At 47.9% G+C, this 20,866-nt stretch overlaps 1 protein-coding gene across 1 annotated transcript; it reads left to right on the top strand.

Annotated features, from left to right (window-relative positions):
* Window positions 1–16,421: 16,421 nt before the first annotated feature.
* Window positions 16,422–20,798, top strand: SMPD1 (sphingomyelin phosphodiesterase 1). Its single transcript, XM_002708758.5, has 6 exons — window positions 16,422–16,929; window positions 17,374–18,146; window positions 19,020–19,191; window positions 19,436–19,512; window positions 19,731–19,876; window positions 20,039–20,798. The coding sequence occupies exons 1-6, from the start codon at window positions 16,624–16,626 to the stop codon at window positions 20,446–20,448; spliced, it is 1,884 nt and encodes a 627-aa protein (XP_002708804.3). The 5' UTR covers window positions 16,422–16,623; the 3' UTR covers window positions 20,449–20,798.
* Window positions 20,799–20,866: the final 68 nt, after the last annotated feature.

The raw sequence follows: 20,866 nt of genomic DNA, 5'->3' as shown, positions 1-20,866 counted from the left end.
GCGCGCCCCCCCCCCGGGGGGGGGGTGAGGAGCGGGTGTCTACCTTGTGGAGATGCCTTGTGAAACACAGGTAGGCCAGTGTATTTGGAACTGCTTGGGTTTCTGCATGTGGATTAGCCACCTTGGGAGAGAGGAAGTGGGAAGTGGGAAGTGGAAGAAGCAGCCGTTTAGGTAGAGTGAAGCTTCCTGGAGCACTGCTCCCAGTCTGACGCCTGTAAATCTCCCGCGCTCACCCTTCTTGCTCTGGCTCCCTGTTGCAAACCAGTGTTACAAGTGTTAGGAGCTTCTGTGATTCTTGTGTAATATACATTTGGGAGGAGGTGAAAAGTTTGCCTTCTAACCTCATTTCCTGGTTGATCAGTGAACACTAGCAGTTCTGGAACTATCTAGTCAATTGATTATTTCCTTACGTGTAGAAAAATATAGCGAAAACACAGAAAAAAACGAATGCAATGGAAGGGGAAAGGAAAAGGATGGCTACAGAAGCATGGCGGTTTTTAATATTTTATAACAAAAATCAGGAAATTTCTGTCTGGGTGACTCCTAAATTATCCATATAATAAAAGCAAAATTAATTAATGAGAGTGGGTGGTGTGGACACAAAGGAATCAGATACGAACATTTATTACAGAAAATATGGCTAACTAAAGAAACATGGAAAAATAACCAGGCATTGCCAAGGGCACATATGAGGCGAGGGATCATGACTTTATTGTCATACTATTTTCCCGATTGGTAGTTTTTTCAATAACAATTTCAGCTACTCAAGGAGTAGAAAACAGTAGTGATTGGGCCCATTTAAGACTTGGGTTCAGTCACACAAAATGACAGAAGGAAGAACAAGAGCACTGAGGGTATCTGAGAGACTCACAATGTTAGATCAGAGAACCTGAGTTAAAATAGACAGGAAGCCAGGACAGAGGGACAGATAAACAGGGAGAAAAAGAAAGGAAGAATTGAGTGTGTTGATGAGGTCAGAGCTATGGTGGTGGGGGTTGGTATCCATCCATGCTTACCCCTCTATGCACAACACAAATGTGTATGCACCACCACACAGATTGGTTTTATAATTAAGTTCTGGCTTATGGACTGAAAAATATTTCTAAGGTTTAGCTTTTTCAGAGCACAGTGACGGTAAGAATTGTAAAGTTCTCTAGGTTTCGGGCCTGGACTCCCCCTTGTCCAGCCCACCCAAGTTTAGAGCTGAGGCATTACCTTGCAAGTTAGAGTCCCCCAGATTCTGTGGTCACTGGAACTAACAAGTACCCTGAGTCACTGAACATCGGATGTCCACAGCGGGAGTACAGCAGTGTCTCGGGACACAGATAAGTGACCTTTATCCTACAGAAGCTGCAGTCTCCTAGGAATGACTGGAATATCAAATGTCAACTCTACTGACATGAGGTGTCTGTGACTGTTGACCGGTCTGCAGGGGAAGGCTCCCATGCCACTTCCTCATACCAGCTGTGAACTTAATCCTACAGAGGTCAAAGTCGGTCAGCATGTGGTCCCTGCTGTGAAGACGCCCTGCAGCTAGTTTCCAGACAACATGACCTTTCAACAAACACTGACTGTGACCAAGGAAACACCTACTGTACCTTAAGGAGGAGCAGGAGGAATGACTAATGCTCCCATGGTTTGTCTCTCCCTGAGTATGGAGAATATCCCATGTGAGAATGAGTATGGGATTGTAATGTACCACTTTAATGATCAAGTCTGTTCACTGTTACCCAGTGTTCTTTCATTTCCAATGAGCTATTCTTCAATTTTCAACATCATCGATTACCAAAAATCTGTCTTGTTTAAATATGACTCAAATATGTACCCACCCTGTAAGAAAAATATAAAAACTACAACCAAACTCAGACTCATGTAGCCACTCATACAACTGACTGGTTATTAAACTTTCAGTTTGACTGGAAGAATAAATTTAACTTTGCTTTTTCAACCAGACTCTGATTCTTTAAGTCTACTTGGCTGACAGGGATGGGTCAGTTTGCTTGGCTATCCTAGGGCCCACACTGATACAACAGCCCCTCATGACCTGACCTTCTCACTGCAGACCTCCCCCCAGCATTGCCACCACCCCCTTGCTGTCAGCAGGACCCAGGGCCCCAGTGTTTCCAGGCCCAGGTGGGAATTGGAGTTACCTGCCCAATGCTGTTCTGTTCCCAGCTACTACAATAACATAAGTTCTATGTCTTGACCCTCTTCCTTTTTTATTCCCAAAAACTTGTTTGAAAGCAAGCATACACCTAGATACACACACAATCACCACTCTGAACATTAACCTTTGCTTCTATGTACCTTCCTAGTACCAGAAACATCCTAATTTTCTGTGAGATAATGTTGTTATTTTGCCACATCTAGAGCAGGGGGTGGCAACCTGTTCCTTTAAAGGGGCTAGGTCACAAATACCTTGGTCTTTGAGGGGTCACAGTATCACCACTGCTTCTACTATAGCAACTGCTCAACTCTGCCGTCTGGCAGGAAAGCAGAATGAGCATTGCTACATCCCAATAAAACTTTACTTATGGATGCTGAAATTTGCATTTCATATAATTTTCTTTTTCTTTGTTTTAATTATTCTACTTGAAAATTGTAGATGTCATTTAACATCAATCATAAGATAATTTTGATTTGGAAATATACAAATGTCTTAAAATTTAGGAAATATAAACCACCCAAATTAGACATTGATGTTGTTTACAGTTGGGTTTTTTTAATGTTAAAATTGAAATCTTGTGTATACATTTCTTCAGATAAAAATCCCAAGGGGCTAGGGGTCGGCGCTGTGGCGCAGTGGGTTAACGCCCTGGCCTGAAGCACCAGCATCCCATATTGGCACCGGTTCTAGTCCCAGCTGCTCCTCTTCCGATCCAGCTCTCTGCTATGGCCTGGGATAGCAGTGAAGGATGGCGCAAGTCCTTGGGCCCCTGCACCCATACAGGAGACCTGGAGGAAGCTCCTGGCTCCTGGCTTCGGATCGGCACAGCTCCAGCTGTTGCAGCCATCTGGGGAGTGAATCAGCGGATGAAAGACATCTCTCTCTCTGTCTCTACCTCTCTCTGTAACTCTGTCTTTCAAATAAATAAAAATAAATCTTTAAAAAAAAAAAATCCCAAGAGGCTGACATTGCAGAGCAGCAGATAAAATGCTGCTTGTGATGCCAGCATCCCTTATCAGGGAGCCAGATCAAGTTCAAGTTCCAGCTATTCCACTTCTAATCCACCTTCTTGCAAATGCATGTAGGTAGGTAGTGGATGATGGTCTAAGTATCTGGGAGACCATAATGGAGTTCCTGGCTCCTGGCTTTGGCCTGGCCCAACCCTAGCTGTTGCAGCCATTTGGTGAGTAAATCAGCAAATGGAATATCTCTTTCTCTCTTCTCTCTCACTCTGCCTTTCAAATAAGGAAATAATTTCCTTTTAAAAATCCTAAAAGATTGTTGAGCAGAGTTAAAGGAACATTTAGAGCTTTATTATTTTTTGTGTTGTTTTTGATTGGCAGAATAATTATGCATATTTACAGTGTACAATGTGATGTTTTGATATGTGTATACATGGCATAATGATCAAATTAGATTAATTAGCATATTTGTCACCTCAAATATTTATCATGCTTTTGTGGTGAGAACATAAAAAAATTTCTAGAACTTTTGAGAAATACGTGATACACATCACCAAATTGCCACCTAGAAAATTTGTCTGAATTCAGTCTAAACCAAAACTGATATCTTCTATTCTCCTATGTATTCATTAAAACTAGTTTTATCATTTTTACACTGTATATCTGATAGGTGAAAATGAAATGCTCTGTTTCAATCTGCATTTTTGAATCTGTTAAGTTTGAGCATTTTTCATTAGTTCCCTGCCTACTTTCTGCTAATTTGAAATACTTCTTTACGTAGGAAGATGGTTAATAATTTATGCTTCATATATATTAAAAATGAATATTCTCAGTGATCCATTTGCATTCTGATTTTGTTCACGATGCATGTATCACACAACAGTTTTTGATTTTTTTTAAAAGATTTATTTTTATTATTTATTTGAAAGTCAGAGTTACACAGAGAGAGGAGAGGCAGAGAGAGAGAAAGAGAGAGAGAGAGGTCTTCCATCCGATGGTTCACTCCACAATTGGCCACAATAGCTGGAGCTGTGCCGATCCAAAGCCAGGAGCCAGGAGCTTCCTCCAGGTCTCCCACGTGGGTGTAAGGGCCCAAGGACTTGAGCCATCTTCTACTGCTTTCCCAGGCCATAGCAGAGAGCTGGATCTGAAGTGGAGCAGCCGGGTCTCAAACCAGCATCCATATGGGATGCTGGTGCTTCAGGCCAGGGTGTTAACCCACTGCGCCACAGCTCTGGCCCCAGTTTTTGATCTTAATGTAATAAAATTCATCAGTCCTTCCCTTTACATTTTCTTTTCTCTTGCTATGATCCAGCTTGAATTTTTCTCCACATAAGTTCCTTTTTAGATTTTTCTGTTAATTATTAACTTTTAGCAAATTTATTTTACAGTTCCTATGTATAACTTTCTCTGTATTTATCATGCTTGAAATACATTATTTATTCAATATGTGATTAAAGCCTTTCTTTAATTTGAAAACTAACCAGTCATTATATTTTCAAATATCATTTCTACCCCCATTTTCCTTAACCTCTCCTTGGTCTTAAAATGACATGGATATTATACTTTTTCATCACAACCTATGTCTCTCCAGATCTCTCACATGGGTGCTGGGGCCCAAGGACTTGGGCCATTTCCTGCTGCTTTCCCAGGTGCCTTATCAGGGAGCTGGATCAGAAGCAGAGCAGCCAGGACTTGAACAGGCACCCATATGGGATGCCAGCCCTGCAGACAGCAATTTAACCTACAATGCCAGCCAGCCCTGCAAGTCACTTTCTTGATTGGTTGAACAGATCCTTAGACAGTTACCTTAACACTCACCTTGAGCTTATATAAAATGAGTCCAGAAATTCCATGAAAGTCATAATTACATGGTGGCAAGTGCTGTGGTTTTCTAAGGGTTTGAGGAGTTGTTCAATAAAACCTCAGTGCAGTTTTGGAAGCCTGTTTGCCCCACTCCACCAATGGAGTCATGGGTTAGGTAGGAGGACACGAAGGCCAGATGTGCTCTTCCAAGAGTCTGTCTTAGAGACTGGAGAGTTTCTTCCCCTTCAGGAAAGCTTGAAGAATACAGTAATACACAGTTCTCCTTCTAAAGCTCAAAAGCTTTGTCATATTCCACTATAACTGATTATGCTTGATCTTGGAACATTTTCCATCATGTTTTCCCCTTCTGCGTGTCCTCTCTCTAGATGCGGATGAGCTAACTACAGTCCTTGAGCCAAATCTTGCCCGCCACTATTTTTTCTCATTCTTCATGCTAAGAATAGGTTTTACATTTTTAAATGATATATATATATATAGTGATGCACAAAAAGTCTATGGAATTCAGAATAGAACTGTTTTCATGGGGACAGAAAGCAAGCTCTGCTTCCTCATTCAAACATCTGAAGGCAGTAAATGATCTGAGATTGCCAGTGCTCCTAGCATGGTGGCCCAGGGGAAGTAAATATAAGCTGTCTCTGGAGGAAGATAATATCTTTCAGAGTCTCAACCATCCATATATTTTCCACTAAAAATACCTAGCACTTATCATATACAACCAGGTATAAGAAAACAGAACATTTAATTGAAAACCAAAAGAAAATAAATACAGGCAATAGAAACAGATTAATGGGAAAATTAGACAAGTTAGTTATAAGGGACATTATAATGAACTGTATAACAGCTATGATTATAATGTTGAAGGAACTAAAAGACTAAGGAAGAACAATTTTGGGGGAGATCTGGAAACTATTAAATAATTAAGTGGAAAGCTAGAATTGTAAAACTATGCATGAAGGGGCCAGTGCTGTGGCATAGCGAGTAAAGCTGCCGCCTACAGTGCTGGCATCCCATATAGGCACTGGTTCGAGTCCCAGCTGCTCCACTTCTGATCCAGCTAGCTCTCTGCTATGGCCTGGGAAAGGAGCAGAAAATGGCCCAAGTCCTTGGGCCCTCGCACTCACGTGGGAGACCTGGAAGAGCTTCCTGGCTTCAGATGGGCCCAGCTCCTGCTCTTGTGGCCATTTGAGGAGTGAACCAGCAGATGAAAGAGTCTCCCTTTGTCTCTCATCTAGCATATCTGCTAATGTACCTTGGAAGGCAACAGAAGACAACATAAGTGCCTACTGCCTTGTTGCATTCCTTTGCCACATATGTTCAAACCGGCACATTCTGATCCAGTTATACAGCCTCAACATATGCTACCAGTATTTCCATCAGTAAGTGAAAGACATTGGTTTTAGTAATTAAACTAAGTCATTCTCCCTGAATGAATTCTCCAAAACATCAGCATTGTGGAAAGTAATGCTAGCTCTTTGTACATAAAATAAATAATTTCAGTTTTAAAGAGGCGGAGGAGGAAGGGGAGGAGGAAAAGAAGGAGGAGGAGAATGGGCCCATGCCACCACGGAAGAGACAAGGATGGAGTTCCTAGCTCCTGACTTTGGCCTGGCCAAAATCTCACTATTGCAGCTGTTTGGGAAGTGAGTAGAAGACAGAAGATTCTCTCTCTCTCTCTCTCTCTCTCTCTCTCATTCTACCTTTCAAATAAATAATATATAAACCTGTCTTTAAAAAAACAGTGGGGGCTGGTACTGTGGTACAGCAGGTTAAGCTGCTGCCTGTGGTGCTGACATCACATATGGGCACCGGTTCGACTTCCAGCTGCTCCACTTCCAGTTCAGCTAGCTCCCTGCTAATGTGCCTGAGAAAGCAGCAGATGATCCAAGTGCTTGGGCCCTTGCACCCCCGTGAGAGATCTGGATGAAGCTTCTGCCTCCTGGCTTCTACCTGGCCCTGTCCCAGATGATGTGGCCATTTGGGGAGTGCACCAGCAGATGGGCGATCTCTTCCTCTCTCCCCTCTTTTTTTTTTTTTTTTAACTCTCAAATAAATAAACCTTAAAGAGAGAGAGAGAGACTTGTTGTGTCCATGGTAACACATCTAGTGACTGGCAGGACCAAGATTCTAACCCAGGTATCCTGAATCCCAAAGTTCTCTTTAACCACAGCCTCTATCATTAGATGTACTGTTTTATTGCATTGAAATTGCCTGTCTAAAGACACAATTTCTTCTGTATCTGTGCCCTTAAACTCAGATTCCTAGCTTTCTGATACTTCTTTAAAATTCCACAAGAGGGAGATATTTCCCATCACTTTGGCATTATGGATTTTATTTGTAGTTTCTTAGGCAGCTCAAGAGTACAGAATATATACAAGTTTCCCAACATAGTGGAACACAAATATCCTAAGGTCAATTATCCCAAGTTAACTAGGAAGTTTTCTGTTCCAACCCAGCAACCCATATTAACCCTCTGCCAATCACTCTCTAAGTCTAACCACTAATTTATCATTGCCATGGTGGCAGTGGTTGTATAAGCCTTAGCTATTTTTTTAAAATATTTACTTATTTATCTGAAAGGCAAAGTTACAGATAGAGAGAGACAGAGTGAGAGAGAGGTCTTCTATCTGCTGATTCACTCCCCAAAGGTCTCAACATCCAGGGCTGAAGCCAGGAGCCAGGAGCTTCCTCAGGGTCTCCCATGCAGGTGCAGCGGCCCAATGACTTGGGCCATCTTCCACTGCTTTCCCAGGCCATAGCAGAGAGCTGGATCAGAAGTGAAGCAGCTGGGACTCGAACCGGCACCCATTTGGGAAGCTGGCACTGCAGGTGGCAGCTTTACCCACTACGCCACAGCGCAGGCCCCAACCAAAAGCACTTTCTAATAAATCTCTTACAAGTGGCTCTCTGTCTTAGGGTCCTGCACAACCCAACCTGAGACAGCTGGTACTGGAAGTGCTTTGAGAAAGCACACACTGAGGTGCAATTTAGGAGCTGATGAAGACGTCCATTGGTTAGGTGGCACTCAGACAGGCACTGGAAAACCAGGGCAATATAATGGTGGAAAGGAACACATTCATTGAGTTGATGCCTCAGACTTTTGAGAAATGTGGGAGAAATAGTAACTAGAAGGATAGGAAGTTTGAGTGGCTGTGGCTAAGCTCAATCAACACTCTGGGGAAAAAATAGCAAAAAGTCAAAAGTAATTAATTGACACTGAAAAGCTAAGCAGCTCACTCAGTGAGGCAGAAACGCCATAACTGACAGAAAGAATCAAACACCTTAGAAAAGTGGGTGTATAGTGTGTGTGTGTGTGTGTGTGTGTATATATATATATATATATATATGTAAGCCCATCAAATAACTACATCCCATTGCATCACCTGGCGGATACACAGTTTATGTAAGCAATGAAGACTCTGTGGTGAGAGGAGGCTCGGTCTGCTTGAGAAGTTCTGTAATAGCTCTCCTGCACTGGCCAAGGCTGACAGTAGGAAATCTCACTGCTGAGCTGGACTCATGCTAACAATAGGGAATAAAGGACATCCCCCCCAACCCCCACCCAGAGTAGCAGCTAGGTGGCAGCACACAACCATGGGAAGTCCACCAGTAAAAGCTCGTTAGCATGGTTTCTCACCTACCGAGGCTGACAGAGCTTTTACCACTATCAAATGTCTAACCTGCCAAAAGCAAGGGAAAGCAAAACAATAGCCAAACTCCTGCATGAGCCCGTACTTCCAGGAGGCCATTCACCCTCTCGTTGATGAGTTGACCATGCTGGACTCCTTCTACCCTGTGTTAATCGTCTTTTCATCGCTATAACTAAATACCTGAAACTAGCTACTTACAAAGGAAAAAGACTGTTTGGCTCATGGTTTTGAGTTCATGATCCAAGATCAACTGGGCCCATTGGTTTGGCCATCTGGTGAGGCCAGAGGATGGCCATGGTGGAGGATGGGCAGAGGAACACAGTGAGCCAGGAAGCAGAGACAGCAGTTTGGCCCAACTCAGGCTTACATAACCAACTGCCTTATGAGAACCACTTTCCAAAGACATGCCCCAGCTACTGAAAGACTTCCTACCAGGTGCTCTGCCTAAACACCATAACTGGATTTAGTTTCTCCATTCTTAGTGCCATATACTTTTGATTTTGGGGTTTAAAGACCTATGCAAGCTAGGGAGCCACAGCCTATTCAAACCATAGTACACCCTAAAAGATGAAACAATTTGTTCTGTGAGAATATATACATAGTTCAAGAAGAGGTTTGTGTCTCGTGCACACTTAGTCTCATCATCACTGCTATCCCAGGCCTTACAAGTGTGTCTGAACAATGGGTGTAAGATCTCATTTTGTTGTTCCTATCATGCTGAACCACTTGTCAGCAAAGGAGGTATAAAATGGGTCCACGACCATGGGATCAATTGATCATATTACACATCGTGTTGCCCAGAAACTGCTAGCCTGATTCAGTGACGGAGCAAGCTGGTGGCCACACACCTCAAGCCCCTGTTAGAAATGAGGACACCTAGAGAGGACAGGGTGCCAACTCCCAGCTGGCAGGATGCACTTTAAACCAACAACCTGTGTTGTCAGGACTGTGTTTCCAATAGGCAAAGCATGCAAACGCAGCAGCAAGAGGGGGAAGAAGGCGTGACCCTGTTTACCAGTGACCCACTTGGGGATTTTGTGCTTCCTACCCTATAAGCCTAGGCTCTGCCAGTTTAGAGGTTCCAGTTTCCAAAGGGGATACTTTTCTAACACAGGAAGGGGTATGGTTGGTACTGAGGAACTTCAGGCTCCTTGTGTGGAGGGTCCAGCCAGCAAGAAGTCATCGGCATCTTGGCTGCAGAGTTGGTCTTGATTATCAAGAGGAAGTAGAGAAGTTGTTACATAATAGGAGGACATAGGGAACTATGTTTTGTATTCAGCTGATGCATTTGGGTGCCTCTTGGTACTCCCCTGCCCTATTTTGATGGTAAAACCACAAATAAAGCAGCCATGGTTTAAGGCAGGCAGAGAAATTAGAGGCTCAGATCCCTCAAGGGTGAAATTCTGAGTCACATCATCCAATAAGTCCCTGAAATCAGCAGAGTTACTAGCTAAGCATGAAGAAAACTAGAATGGGTGGAGATCCCCTGCAGTGAGCTGTAATTCTTCCCGGTTTTTTCTTCTAAGTGTCCACCTTGAAGAGCAACTCACTAACATGCCAGAGTGGCTGCTCTCAGAACTGACATGAAATGTACACTATGGTGGATGCTGTGGTTTGCCACCTGCATCTCCCATCCCCTCAGCTGCTCAGAGTGGTCTCAGCAGAAAGTCCTCAGCTATCAGCCCCCTACGAGGATTTATGAAGCAAGTCCTCTCGCCTCACTTCTGACAGCTCTGCAGGGCCACCCAGTTTCAGAACTCTCTTAGGGCCCCATGAGGTCTGTCTGAGACAGTATCACAGATCAACCTGTCCCCCTACCCAGTTCTGTTCCCTTCCATTTCCTTTCATGGGTATTTATTCCAAGAATACCTTCAGGTAAATTTCTCACATATTAGTCTTCTGTCTCAGGACCTAATTCCTGAATAACAACCATCCTTGTCAAGAAAAGAGAGTTTTGACAGTCTACCCAGAAGTGAAGCAGGAGTGGGTAGTTGTTCCTAGCCGCGCTAAATCATTGTCTTATAACACGATGAAGTATAAAGGCACAAAGAAGGGCAAGTGAATATTGAAGCAAAATTTAATGAAAAGTGTTAGTAAAATGGCACAGTCTTATTTATGGTGCGATCTACGCCCTGGACACCATCCTAGACTGTAGCTCCTCCCACCATTGCTGGAAGCCAGGTGACCACATGGCCCAACCACCGATGTCAGCTCCACCCGACCCTAATGGGATTTGCTGCTCCTACTTCTTTGCCTGCCCCCTAGAAAGGTTTAAGAGGACCTGTTGCTGAACACATGGCGCTCTCTCTCTCTCTCTCTCTCTCTCTCTCTCTTTCTCTTTCTCTCTCTCTCTTCTGTCTCTCTCTCTCATGCTCTCCTTCTCCTTCTTTTCCTTCTTCGCCCCTTTCCTCTGGTCTGTTGAGTTTCCCCACCAATAACCCCTTTCCCTTACTCTGGTGTTGGTGTGTTTTGTGGTGACCTTACAGAAAGAAATAATGAGGAGAGTATATCCAACAGTCCAGGTGGGCATCTCAGACAGTTTTAAGGATTTGGGTATGGGCCTTCTTCCTCACTCCTAGTCTGGGATGTCTCGATGGATGGTGGGCTTCCTGGGTATAGAATTGTTAAAATTCCTTCCATAGGGGCCGGCACTATGGCTTAATGGGTTAAGCCTCTGTCTGCAATGCCAGCATCCCATATAGGCACTAGTTTGTGTCCTGGCTGCTCCTCTTTCAATCCAGCTCTCTGCTATGACCTGGGAAAGCAGTGAAAGACGGCCCAAGTGCTTGAGCCCCTGAACCCACATGGGAAACCTGGAAGAAGCTCCTGGCTCTTAGCTTAGGATTGGCCTAGCTCTGCCCATTGCAGCCATTCGGGGGTGAACCAGCAGATGGAAAGCCTTTCTCTGTGTCTCCCTTTCTCTGTATCTCTGCCTCTTGAATAAATAAATAAATCTTTAAAGAACTTCACAATAGCCCTCTTGGTGTAGGGCAAATGAGATTCCCCTAAATTGTTCCCAGGCAGAGGGCTGGGACCCACTCAACCAGGTTATTGAACAATGACAAGAATTTTGCTATGTAGATTATGATAGCCACACAAAGACCCACCCAACAAGGTTACTGCACAAGAGTCAATACTTTAGATATGTAAGGCTGGCTTACTTCTACATTTTTCCTCAGTCTACTGTGCAGACATTCCCATTTTTTCTTTGGCCCCTACACACATAGGCTAATGTTTACGTATCTGCTTTTACGGAAGGAAAAGGGCACATGATCTGCAGCAAGTGCTGGTTCTATCAAAACAATGACATATATGAAAATGCTGTGTCATGCAGGACTGCGGAAATGAGAGCGCAGGCAGCAACCTCGAACAACATTATCAAGGAGACTGGATATGAGCTAGGTCTTGGAGGACAAGTAGAATTTGGACCCTGGGGATCATCAATGCCCAATCAAGAAAGGCAGATTCAGAGCATTAACAGTTAAGGAGAAAAGAGGCTACTTGAAAGCCCAGACAGGGAAGTGGAAGGGAGAAATTTCGCTTCAGAATAAATGTACCAGGCTCCTTCACACCCCGTGCTTTCTGCATGACGCCCCACCTCCCCCTGGTCCCTTCTGCCAAAATTCCAGACTTTGCAGACCCAGACATCACAGATTCAGGCATACAGTTATGACAAAGAGGTGGTTGTCTGGGAGGAAAAGCTTTTCCCAATACCCTTTTCATTTCAGTGCCCAAGGCCTGAGAACTAGGCTGACACAAGACAGATTAACAGCAGAAAGGGGCTTATCTGTACATAGAGAAGACCAACCAAAAAGGAGTTGGTTCATCAAACAGTTAAAGTTAGAGGCTTATACACCTAATTTAGGAGAAAAGGAAGGGAGAGAAAGCCTTCTTAGGCAAGAACAAATAAGATTTCTTTAGGAAAGACAGATGAGTTTTTAAGAGAACAGAGGAGAGGGGCCAGTGCGCATATGAGTGCCGGTCCAAGTTCCAGCTGTTCCACTTCCAATCCAGTTCCTTGCTCTAGAGTATGGGAAAGCGATGGAAGATGGCCCAAGTCCTTGGACCACTGCAACCATGCAGGAGACCCAGATGAAGTTCCTGGCTCCTGGCTTCAAGCCTGGCCCAGCCCCAGAAGATGCGGCCATTTGGGGAGTGAACCAGTAGATGGAAGATCTGTCTCACTCTCTCTGCCTTTCAAATAAATAAGTCTTCAAAAAAAAAAAAAGAGAGAGAGAGAGAAAACAGGGGTCAGCACTGTGGCATAGCTGGTAAAGCTGCCACCTGCAGTGCCAGTATCCCATATGAGCATAAGTTTGAGTCCCAGCTGCTCCACTTCCAATCCAGCTCTCTGCTATGGCCTGAGAAAGCAAGAGAAGATGGCCCAAGTTTTTGGGCTCCTGCCTGGGTGACTTAAAAGAAGCTCCTGGCTCCTGGCTTCAGATCAGCCCAGCTCCAGCCACTGTAGTCACCTGGGGAGTGAACCAGCGGACATAAGACCTCTCTCTCTCTCTCTCTCTCTCTCTCTAACTCTACCTTTCAAATAAACAAATAAATCTTTAAAAACTAATAAGAGAACAAAGGAGAAAGAAAGTTTGTGACTGTGTTTTTCTCCACCTGAGTGGTCTTACAAGGCCATCAACTGAAGAGCGTAAAACTTAAGTTAGGTTTACCCTTGGTTTCACTCCTGGGATAGAAGTCTCCCCAGATGGAAAATTTATGACAGTCCTCATTTCATGAAAGTTTCTGCTTTTTGTCACGTAAAGGAAGATTCAAGAAGGTTTCTTTTACATCTGTTGAATCTAAAATGCCTCTGGCTTATAATAATTTACGCCATTGCTGAAGTTCCACATAGCAGAGCATCAAGCCAGGATGCTGCATTCAAATTCCAGTTCCAACATTTACTAGGTAGCTGTGGAATCTTGTGGATAATGATAATAGTCAGCCCCGCACATCCAAGTGCTCCACATTCATGGATTCAACCAACCACAAACTGAAGATATTTTTTAACTGCATCTGTATTGAACATGTGCAGATTTTTTGTCACTACAGAATCCAAACTTCCTCACTCTATGTAATCCTGTCCAGCCACCTGCCAGACAAATGACCCCTTCCCCAGGATGTACTTCCCCTGACCTGGGGGCACTACCACGTAACCATCCCCCTTTCTAAGCTCAGAAGAAGCCTGGTGTCAGGGAGAGGGCTCTTGGAAACCTCTGCAGAGGCAGGGTACTGAAACACCTTCTTCCCCACCCCACCCCATCCCTTCTGGGCCCACTCTTCCTGAACAATGCCCATGGGTATATATGCGTTTTCCTCACCTTTTAAATAAACTTTATCACTCTGTATGTTGCTGCAAGGTGTCCAGCAAGTAACAAATCTTCCCAGGCATGTGAATCAATTAATTTACAAGCTTTTATTGGAATTCCGCTCCTGGGCGAGGTTCACCGGTCCCAACAGAGGTTGGGAGGGCTCCTTTTATAGATATAGGGTGTGGGGGTTAAAGGTTGAGGCAGGTCTGATCCTCATTGGTTGACCTTTAGGCACCTGTGGGGACCTTGACAAGGACTTTTCTTCCCCGGAAGTGTGGGTAGGGACTCTCCATTCCCGGAAGTATAGGCCTTCTCTCCTTGCGGATCCCAAAGCTACCAGTTGTATTTGCATGAGGAGTCAGAGGATTTAATAGGCAGTCAGGTTAGTCCCAGTGGAATTTGTGGGTGCAAAATGCTTTCTTCCCCCAAAAGTTATCATTAGCAAGGTCAAAAGTGCCTGCCCACTCCTTGGAAGCTTCCAATTTTACCATGAAAATAGCAAGGGAGTGCTGATTCCATCCTTCTGAGCTCACAGTTCACTGTAAAAACAAATTACCTATCCCACCCCTCTGCAAATAATATTGCAGTCAGGTCTTTTTGGTGGGTTTTGTCCTTGCCTTGTAACTAAATGTCAAGTTGATAAGTTTTTTTCTTCCCCAAAATTGTGCTTAAAACCCCAGTACCACCAGCCACATTGGGTTTTCTTCCTCTCTTGGAGCCCCCCTCCAGGCTACTCTAGCTGGAGGTCTCTGACTCCAGTAAATCTTGCTTTTCAGTACATCTTGCTTTTCTTTTTGCCTTGTCTGCTCGGAAATTCTTCCATGTGAGACAAAGATCTGAGGTAATCTTTTCTCCGTTGTTGTTTTACCTGTAGAATTTGTGCCTGTACTTAGAATGCTTCTCTAAGGCACAAGAGCCTGGAATAGGGATTTAGACCTCAACCTAACCCACAACAATTATTCACTAAACAATACAGTACATCAACTATTTAAATGGCATTTACATTGTGTTAGGTATGGTGACTTAAAGCACACAAATATGTGGGAGGGAGAGAATTGCATAGATTATATGAAAATACCGCACTACGGGGGCCAGCACTATGGTGCAGTGGGTTAACTCCCTGGCCTGAAGTGTCAGCATCCCATATGAGTGCCAGTTTGAAACCCAGCTGCTCCACTTCTGATCCAGCTCTCTGCTGTGGCCTGGGAAAGCAGTAGAAGATGGCCCAAGTCCTTGGGCCCTTGCACCCGCATGGGAGACCTGAAGGAGGCTCCTGGCTTCTGGCTTCAGATGGGTGCAGCTCTGGCAGTTGTGGCCAATTGGGGAGTGAACCAGCAGATGGAAGACCTTTCTCTCTCTCTCTCTCTCTGCCTCTCCTTCTTTCTCTGTGTAGCTGTGACTTTCAAGTAAATAAATAAATCTTTTTTTAAAAAAAGATGAAAAAATCCAGCTCTAATCTTAAAAATATGTGTTAATAATTATTGTGATTACTGTACCTTAATTATAATTTATTATTTATTTGAGATACAGAGATGGAGTTCACATCTCTGGTTCACTCCCCTAAGTGTCCACAAAGGCTAGGACTGGCCAGGACAGACACAGCCAGCAGCTGGGAACTAAAGCTATGTTTCCCACCTAGCAGGAACCCAATTCCTTGATGATGCCCACAGAACTGGGTTGTGGGGTGGAGAGCGGGGAGTCACCTGGAAGAAATTCTCAAAGGAAAGAACTGACAGCTTTGTGGAAGTTGAACAGCATAAGTTTTAACTGTTGTTCTGCGCAGAACTTCCCTTGTGCTGGTTTCTCCATCTGTGAAACGGGGTTAACAATATTACATCTACTTCTTAGAGGTGTCAGAATTGAAGAGTAATTAGAAGGTGCCTGGATTAAGTTTTTGGCACATCGTAAAGAAGGCAATACATGTTGGCTTTGTTACTATTACAGATACTCGGATACTCGGTGGAGAACAAAGCTCTTGTTCCCAGCCACCGCTGCTGTATGGTCTCTACTGCTCCTAGGTCATTTTACCGTCCGAAGCCTTAGATGAGCCGAGAGTTCCCGTGTATTTGGAGAATGCTGGATCAATAGTGACTCAAGGGCTGTCAAGGTGATTCCAGGGAGCTGGCGGCAGGGGCAGAAGGTAGGATGCGAGGAGCCCCCTTGACGGGAGCTGCACACTCACCTGGAGGATCCTCGCCTGGCCCTGCTCCTCCTCCCGCCTCCCACCACGCAAAGGGCAGAAGTCTGAGTGCACATCTGGGCAGTGCAGCCCCCCAGGAGCCTCGGAAGCACCCCCCCCCCCCCAGCCACACAGATGCAGCGCCACAGCACAAGCGCAGAAGCTGGCGCGGTTTTGTGCGGCTGTGGCTGCCAGGCGGTGCCCCTGGTTAACCGCAGGGAGCAAGGGCCCGCCCCACGCCCACGCGGTCCGGGCCAGGGAGGGGCGAGGGAGGGGCGAGGGAGGGGCGGGCCCGGGCGAGCCACGCCGCTCCGCCCCGGCAGAGTTGACAGGACTCTCGGCGGCCGCCGGGATCAGCTGTTGCTGTTGCTGACAAGAGGAAGAGGAAGGGGCGGAGCTGCTTGCGGCTGACTGCTGAGCAATCAGCCGACTTAGAGAGAAGAGTAATCGGGTGTCCCCAGCGCCTCCCGGGCCTTGAGGGCCGGCCAGGGTCGGACAGGCGAGCCAGCCCTGTCTAGGAACCCTGGCAATGCCCCGCCACGGAGTGTCACCGGTCCAAAGCCACTCCGGATCTGGCTGGGGGCGGGGACTGGACAGGTCCTTGGGGGCCCCCAACCGAGGACTCCTTTGGATGGGCCTGGGCCTGACGCTGGCCCTGGCTCTGGGTGACTCCCTGTTTCTTGGGGCCCCCGCGGAAGCCCACCCTCTTCCTGCCCACGGCCATCCTGCACGGTTCAATGGCATAGCGCCCCAGCTCCGGAATGCTCTGGGGTGGTGGAACCTCACCTGCCCCGTGTGCAAAGCCCTGTTCACCGCCATCAACTTCGGGCTGAAGGTGAGTGCTAAAGGGGCTGAGATGGGGCAGGCCAGGTGGGAGCCCTGGGGGGTGAGGACTGGGAGGAAAGCAGATGCCCCAGGGTCTGAATGCATCCCTGATGGATGGAGAAGGTGGCATCTACAAGCCTTGACTGTTTGCTCCCCAGTGGGGAAACCCATGCCTACACGGCACCACCGTCCCAGTGGGAGCTTTGTGAAGTAAGGAAAGAGTGAAGACTGAGAAAGCCAGCTGGCCAAACGAAGGTCCTGAAAAGCGTGCTGCTGGCCACTGGTCAAGGAGGAAGCACTGGCCTGGCACTGCCTGCATTGTGCATATCTGGGAGGCACTTCAGTGGCACTGAGTCCAGCCCAGCCCCCGTTAGGGTATGGAGACCCAAGAGGTGTCGGCCAGGTTCCCCTACTGTATCTCTGGTGTCTCACCCCCTCTTTGCTCCCTCCACAGAAGGAGCCCAATGTGGCACGGGTGGGCTCTGTGGCCATCAAGGTGTGTAATCTGCTGAAGATAGCACCGCCCGCTGTGTGCCAGTCGGCCGTCCACCTCTTTGAGGACGACGTGGTAGAGGTGTGGACGCGCTCGGTGCTGAGCCCCTCGGAAGCCTGTGGCCTGCTCTTGGGCTCCAGCTGCGGGCACTGGGACATCTTCTCCTCCTGGAACATCTCTTTGCCTGCAGTGCCGAAGCCACCCCCCAAGCCGCCCAGCCCTCCAGCCCCAGGCGCCCCCATTAGCCGCATCCTCTTCCTCACTGACCTGCACTGGGATCATGACTACCTGGAGGGCACAGACCCTGACTGTGCAGACCCACTGTGTTGCCGCCGCGGCTCTGGCCTGCCCCCTGCCTCTCGGCCAGGTGCTGGATACTGGGGCGAGTACAGCAAGTGTGACCTGCCCTTGCGGACCCTGGAGAGCCTGCTGAGTGGGGTGGGCCTAGCAGGCCCGTTTGATATGGTGTACTGGACAGGGGACATCCCCGCCCATGACGTCTGGCAGCAGTCTCGTCAGGACCAGTTGCGGGCCCTGAACACCATCACAGCCCTCGTGAGGAAGTTCTTGGGGCCAGTGCCAGTGTACCCTGCTGTGGGCAACCATGAGAGCACACCTGTCAACAGCTTCCCGCCTCCCTTCATAGAGGGCAACCACTCCTCCCGCTGGCTCTATGAGGCAATGGCCAAGGCATGGGAGCCCTGGCTACCTGCTGAAGCCCTTCGCACCCTCAGGTATTTAAGGTCCATAAAAATCCAGGAAGGAGAAGACAGGTGGATGAAAGTGAAGGGAGGAGGGATCCTAGCCATTAGCTCAGGCTCGAGTCCTCAGAGCTTCCCTGACCCTCTCCTTCCCTCTCCACCCTTAGCTCCAGCTGCCCTCCTTCCAAGGGCAACAGCATAACCTCTGCGTGCCCCAGCTCTGCTCATGTTGACTCTGGAAAACTCTCTCCCCTCCTCTTTAATTCCCCCAGGTTTTCCCAACTTGCTCAAGCCCTGGTCATCTTCTGGAATAGCCTTTGCTTCCTACTCTAGTTCCTGGTTTTTTTTTTTTTTTTTTTTTTTTCTTTTATTTGACAGAGTTATAGACAGTGAGAGAAAGAAACAGAGAGAAAGGTCTTCCTTCCATTGGTTCACTCCCCAAATGGCCGCTACGGCCAGTGCTGCGCCGATCTGAAGCCAGGAGTCAGGTGCTTCCTCCTGGTCTCCCATGTGGGTACAGGGGCCCAAGCACTTGGACCATCCTCCACTGCCTTCCCGGGCCACAGTAGAGACCTGGACTGGAACAGGAGCAACCAGGACAGAACCCGGTGCCCATATAGGATGCCAGTGCCGCAGGAGGAGGATTAACCAAGCCACAGCGTCAGCCCTCTAGCTCGTTTTTAACCTTGCCAGACTCCCAGAACCCTTAGCCCTCCGAGCTGTTTTTCTCTGTCTACAAGCCCTATCATCAGTACTGTTCAATCTCTGCTAGCATGTGAGCTCCTCAGGGTGGGGATGATGTCACATATGCCTCTGCCCTCCACCCAAATACCTAGCACCGGACCGGGCACCCAGAACCAGGATTATGAACAAGTGTTCACATCCCTCATGTTCCCTTTGTTTCAGAATTGGGGGGTTCTATGCCCTTTCCCCACGCCCGGGTCTCCGCCTCATCTCTCTCAATATGAATTTTTGTTCCCGTGAGAACTTCTGGCTCTTGATCAACTCCACAGATCCCGCCGGACAGCTCCAGTGGCTGGTGGGGGAGCTTCAGGCTGCTGAGGATCGAGGAGACAAAGTGAGGGGCAGTGGTGGGAACACAGTGGAGTAGGGGCTGCCAGGGGTGAGGGGAGAGCAGGCTTCTGTTGAGCTGAAGCACCTGCAAGCAGAGAGGCTTGGTTTCCAGGCACTCCCAAAGCAGTGTCCCCGGGGGTTCCATTCAGGGTCATTATCATAAGCCCTTTCATGTAGCCCCCTTCTCTCTGGCTGGCTCTGTCTGGACTCCTCAACCCCCTGATTAACTGCCCCCTCCCCACCCCCAGGTGCACATCATTGGCCACATTCCCCCAGGGCACTGCCTGAAAAGCTGGAGCTGGAATTATTATCGAATTGTAGCCAGGTAGGAGGAAGAGGTGGTGAAAGGGGGTTTGGGGGAAGGGGGAGGGGATGGAAAGTCAAAGGTGGGCGTTCCCTAGGGCATCTCCCCCTCCCTGCTGCCCCACTGGGTGGCTCCGCTACTGACTCCAACAGGCTGCAGAAACACAGCGTCCGGTCTCCCCAGATCTCTTCCTTCCCCTCCCCAGACGCTTCAGACCGTAACTGGTGTCTTCTGGCCAGGTATGAGAGCACTCTGGCTGGTCAGTTCTTTGGCCACACTCATGTGGACGAGTTTGAGGTCTTCTATGATGAAGAGACTCTCAGCCGGCCGCTGGCTGTAGCCTTCTTGGCACCCAGTGCCACCACCTACATCGGCCTTAATCCTGGTGAGTGAGGGGAAGGGAACCTCCTTTAACCTGGAGTTGGTGGGCTAGGAGTTCTGAGCCAGGTCAGGCATAGGGCAGCAAGGGGTGGGCAGGATGTGCAGCCTCTCCCTGGAGTTGCCTTTTATCTCCTTTCCCCTGGAGTCAGCCCTCTTTTCCTTGCAGGTTATCGCGTCTACCAGATAGATGGCAATTACTCCGGGAGCTCTCACGTGGTCCTGGACCATGAGACCTACATCCTGAACCTGACACAGGCAAATGAACCGGGAGCCACGCCGCACTGGCAACGCCTCTATAGGGCTCGAGAAACCTACGGGCTGCCCAACGCGCTGCCTGCCGCCTGGCACGACCTAGTGTACCGCATGCGGGGTGACACACGACTCTTCCAGACCTTCTGGTTTCTCTACCATAAGGGTCACCCGCCCTCGGAGCCCTGCCGCGCGCCCTGCCGCCTCACTACACTCTGCGCGCAGCTCTCCGCCCGCTCGGACAGCCCTGCTCTGTGCCGCCACCTGGTGCCGGATGAGCGTCACCAAGACGTCCAGAGCCTGTGGCCGCGGCCACTGTTCTGCTAAGGGTCCCAGGCCCCAGAGCTGGGAAAGTTCACGTCTTAGGAAAGGAGCGAAAGCCCCAGTGTCGCTGAGATTCAGCTCTGCAAGAATGTGCGGTGGAGCCCGTCCCCGGCCGGAAGTACGCCGGAGAAACTGGCCCTTCTCTCCTGGAGCTGGTTTAGCTGGATATGGGTGGAGACTGCTCTGCCCGTGCTCGCCATCCGATTGCCCTGCGGCTGCCACCTGTTCATGGTCATGGAGCTCAGGCTTAGGTTGACTCTGTGCTGGGCACACCAGACAGGAGCCCTGCACTGCTGCTGCTACCTGATGTTGCTGGGCTGTTAAAAATAAAGATAGGAGACTGGGACTCCGGATCCCTGTGTGACTGCCCCAGTTTCTTCATTCCACGAGGCCGGGACAAGGGGGCCTGGAGAGTGGGGTC

The sequence above is a fragment of the Oryctolagus cuniculus genome, chromosome 1, assembly GCF_964237555.1.
Source record: "Oryctolagus cuniculus chromosome 1, mOryCun1.1, whole genome shotgun sequence".
Lineage (NCBI taxonomy): Eukaryota > Metazoa > Chordata > Mammalia > Lagomorpha > Leporidae > Oryctolagus > Oryctolagus cuniculus.
Note: the sequence above shows the minus strand (reverse complement) of the source record. Positions and strands in the feature narration are given on the sequence as shown.

Coding starts and splice junctions, on each gene's coding strand:
- SMPD1 (XM_002708758.5), top strand. CDS start 16,624: ATGCCCCGCCACGGAGTGTCACCGGTCCAAAGCCACTCCGGATCTGGC. Junction 19,513..19,730: donor TATTATCGAATTGTAGCCAG/GTAGGAGGAAGA, acceptor TCTTCTGGCCAG/GTATGAGAGCACTCTGGCTG. Junction 19,877..20,038: donor CTACATCGGCCTTAATCCTG/GTGAGTGAGGGG, acceptor TTTTCCTTGCAG/GTTATCGCGTCTACCAGATA.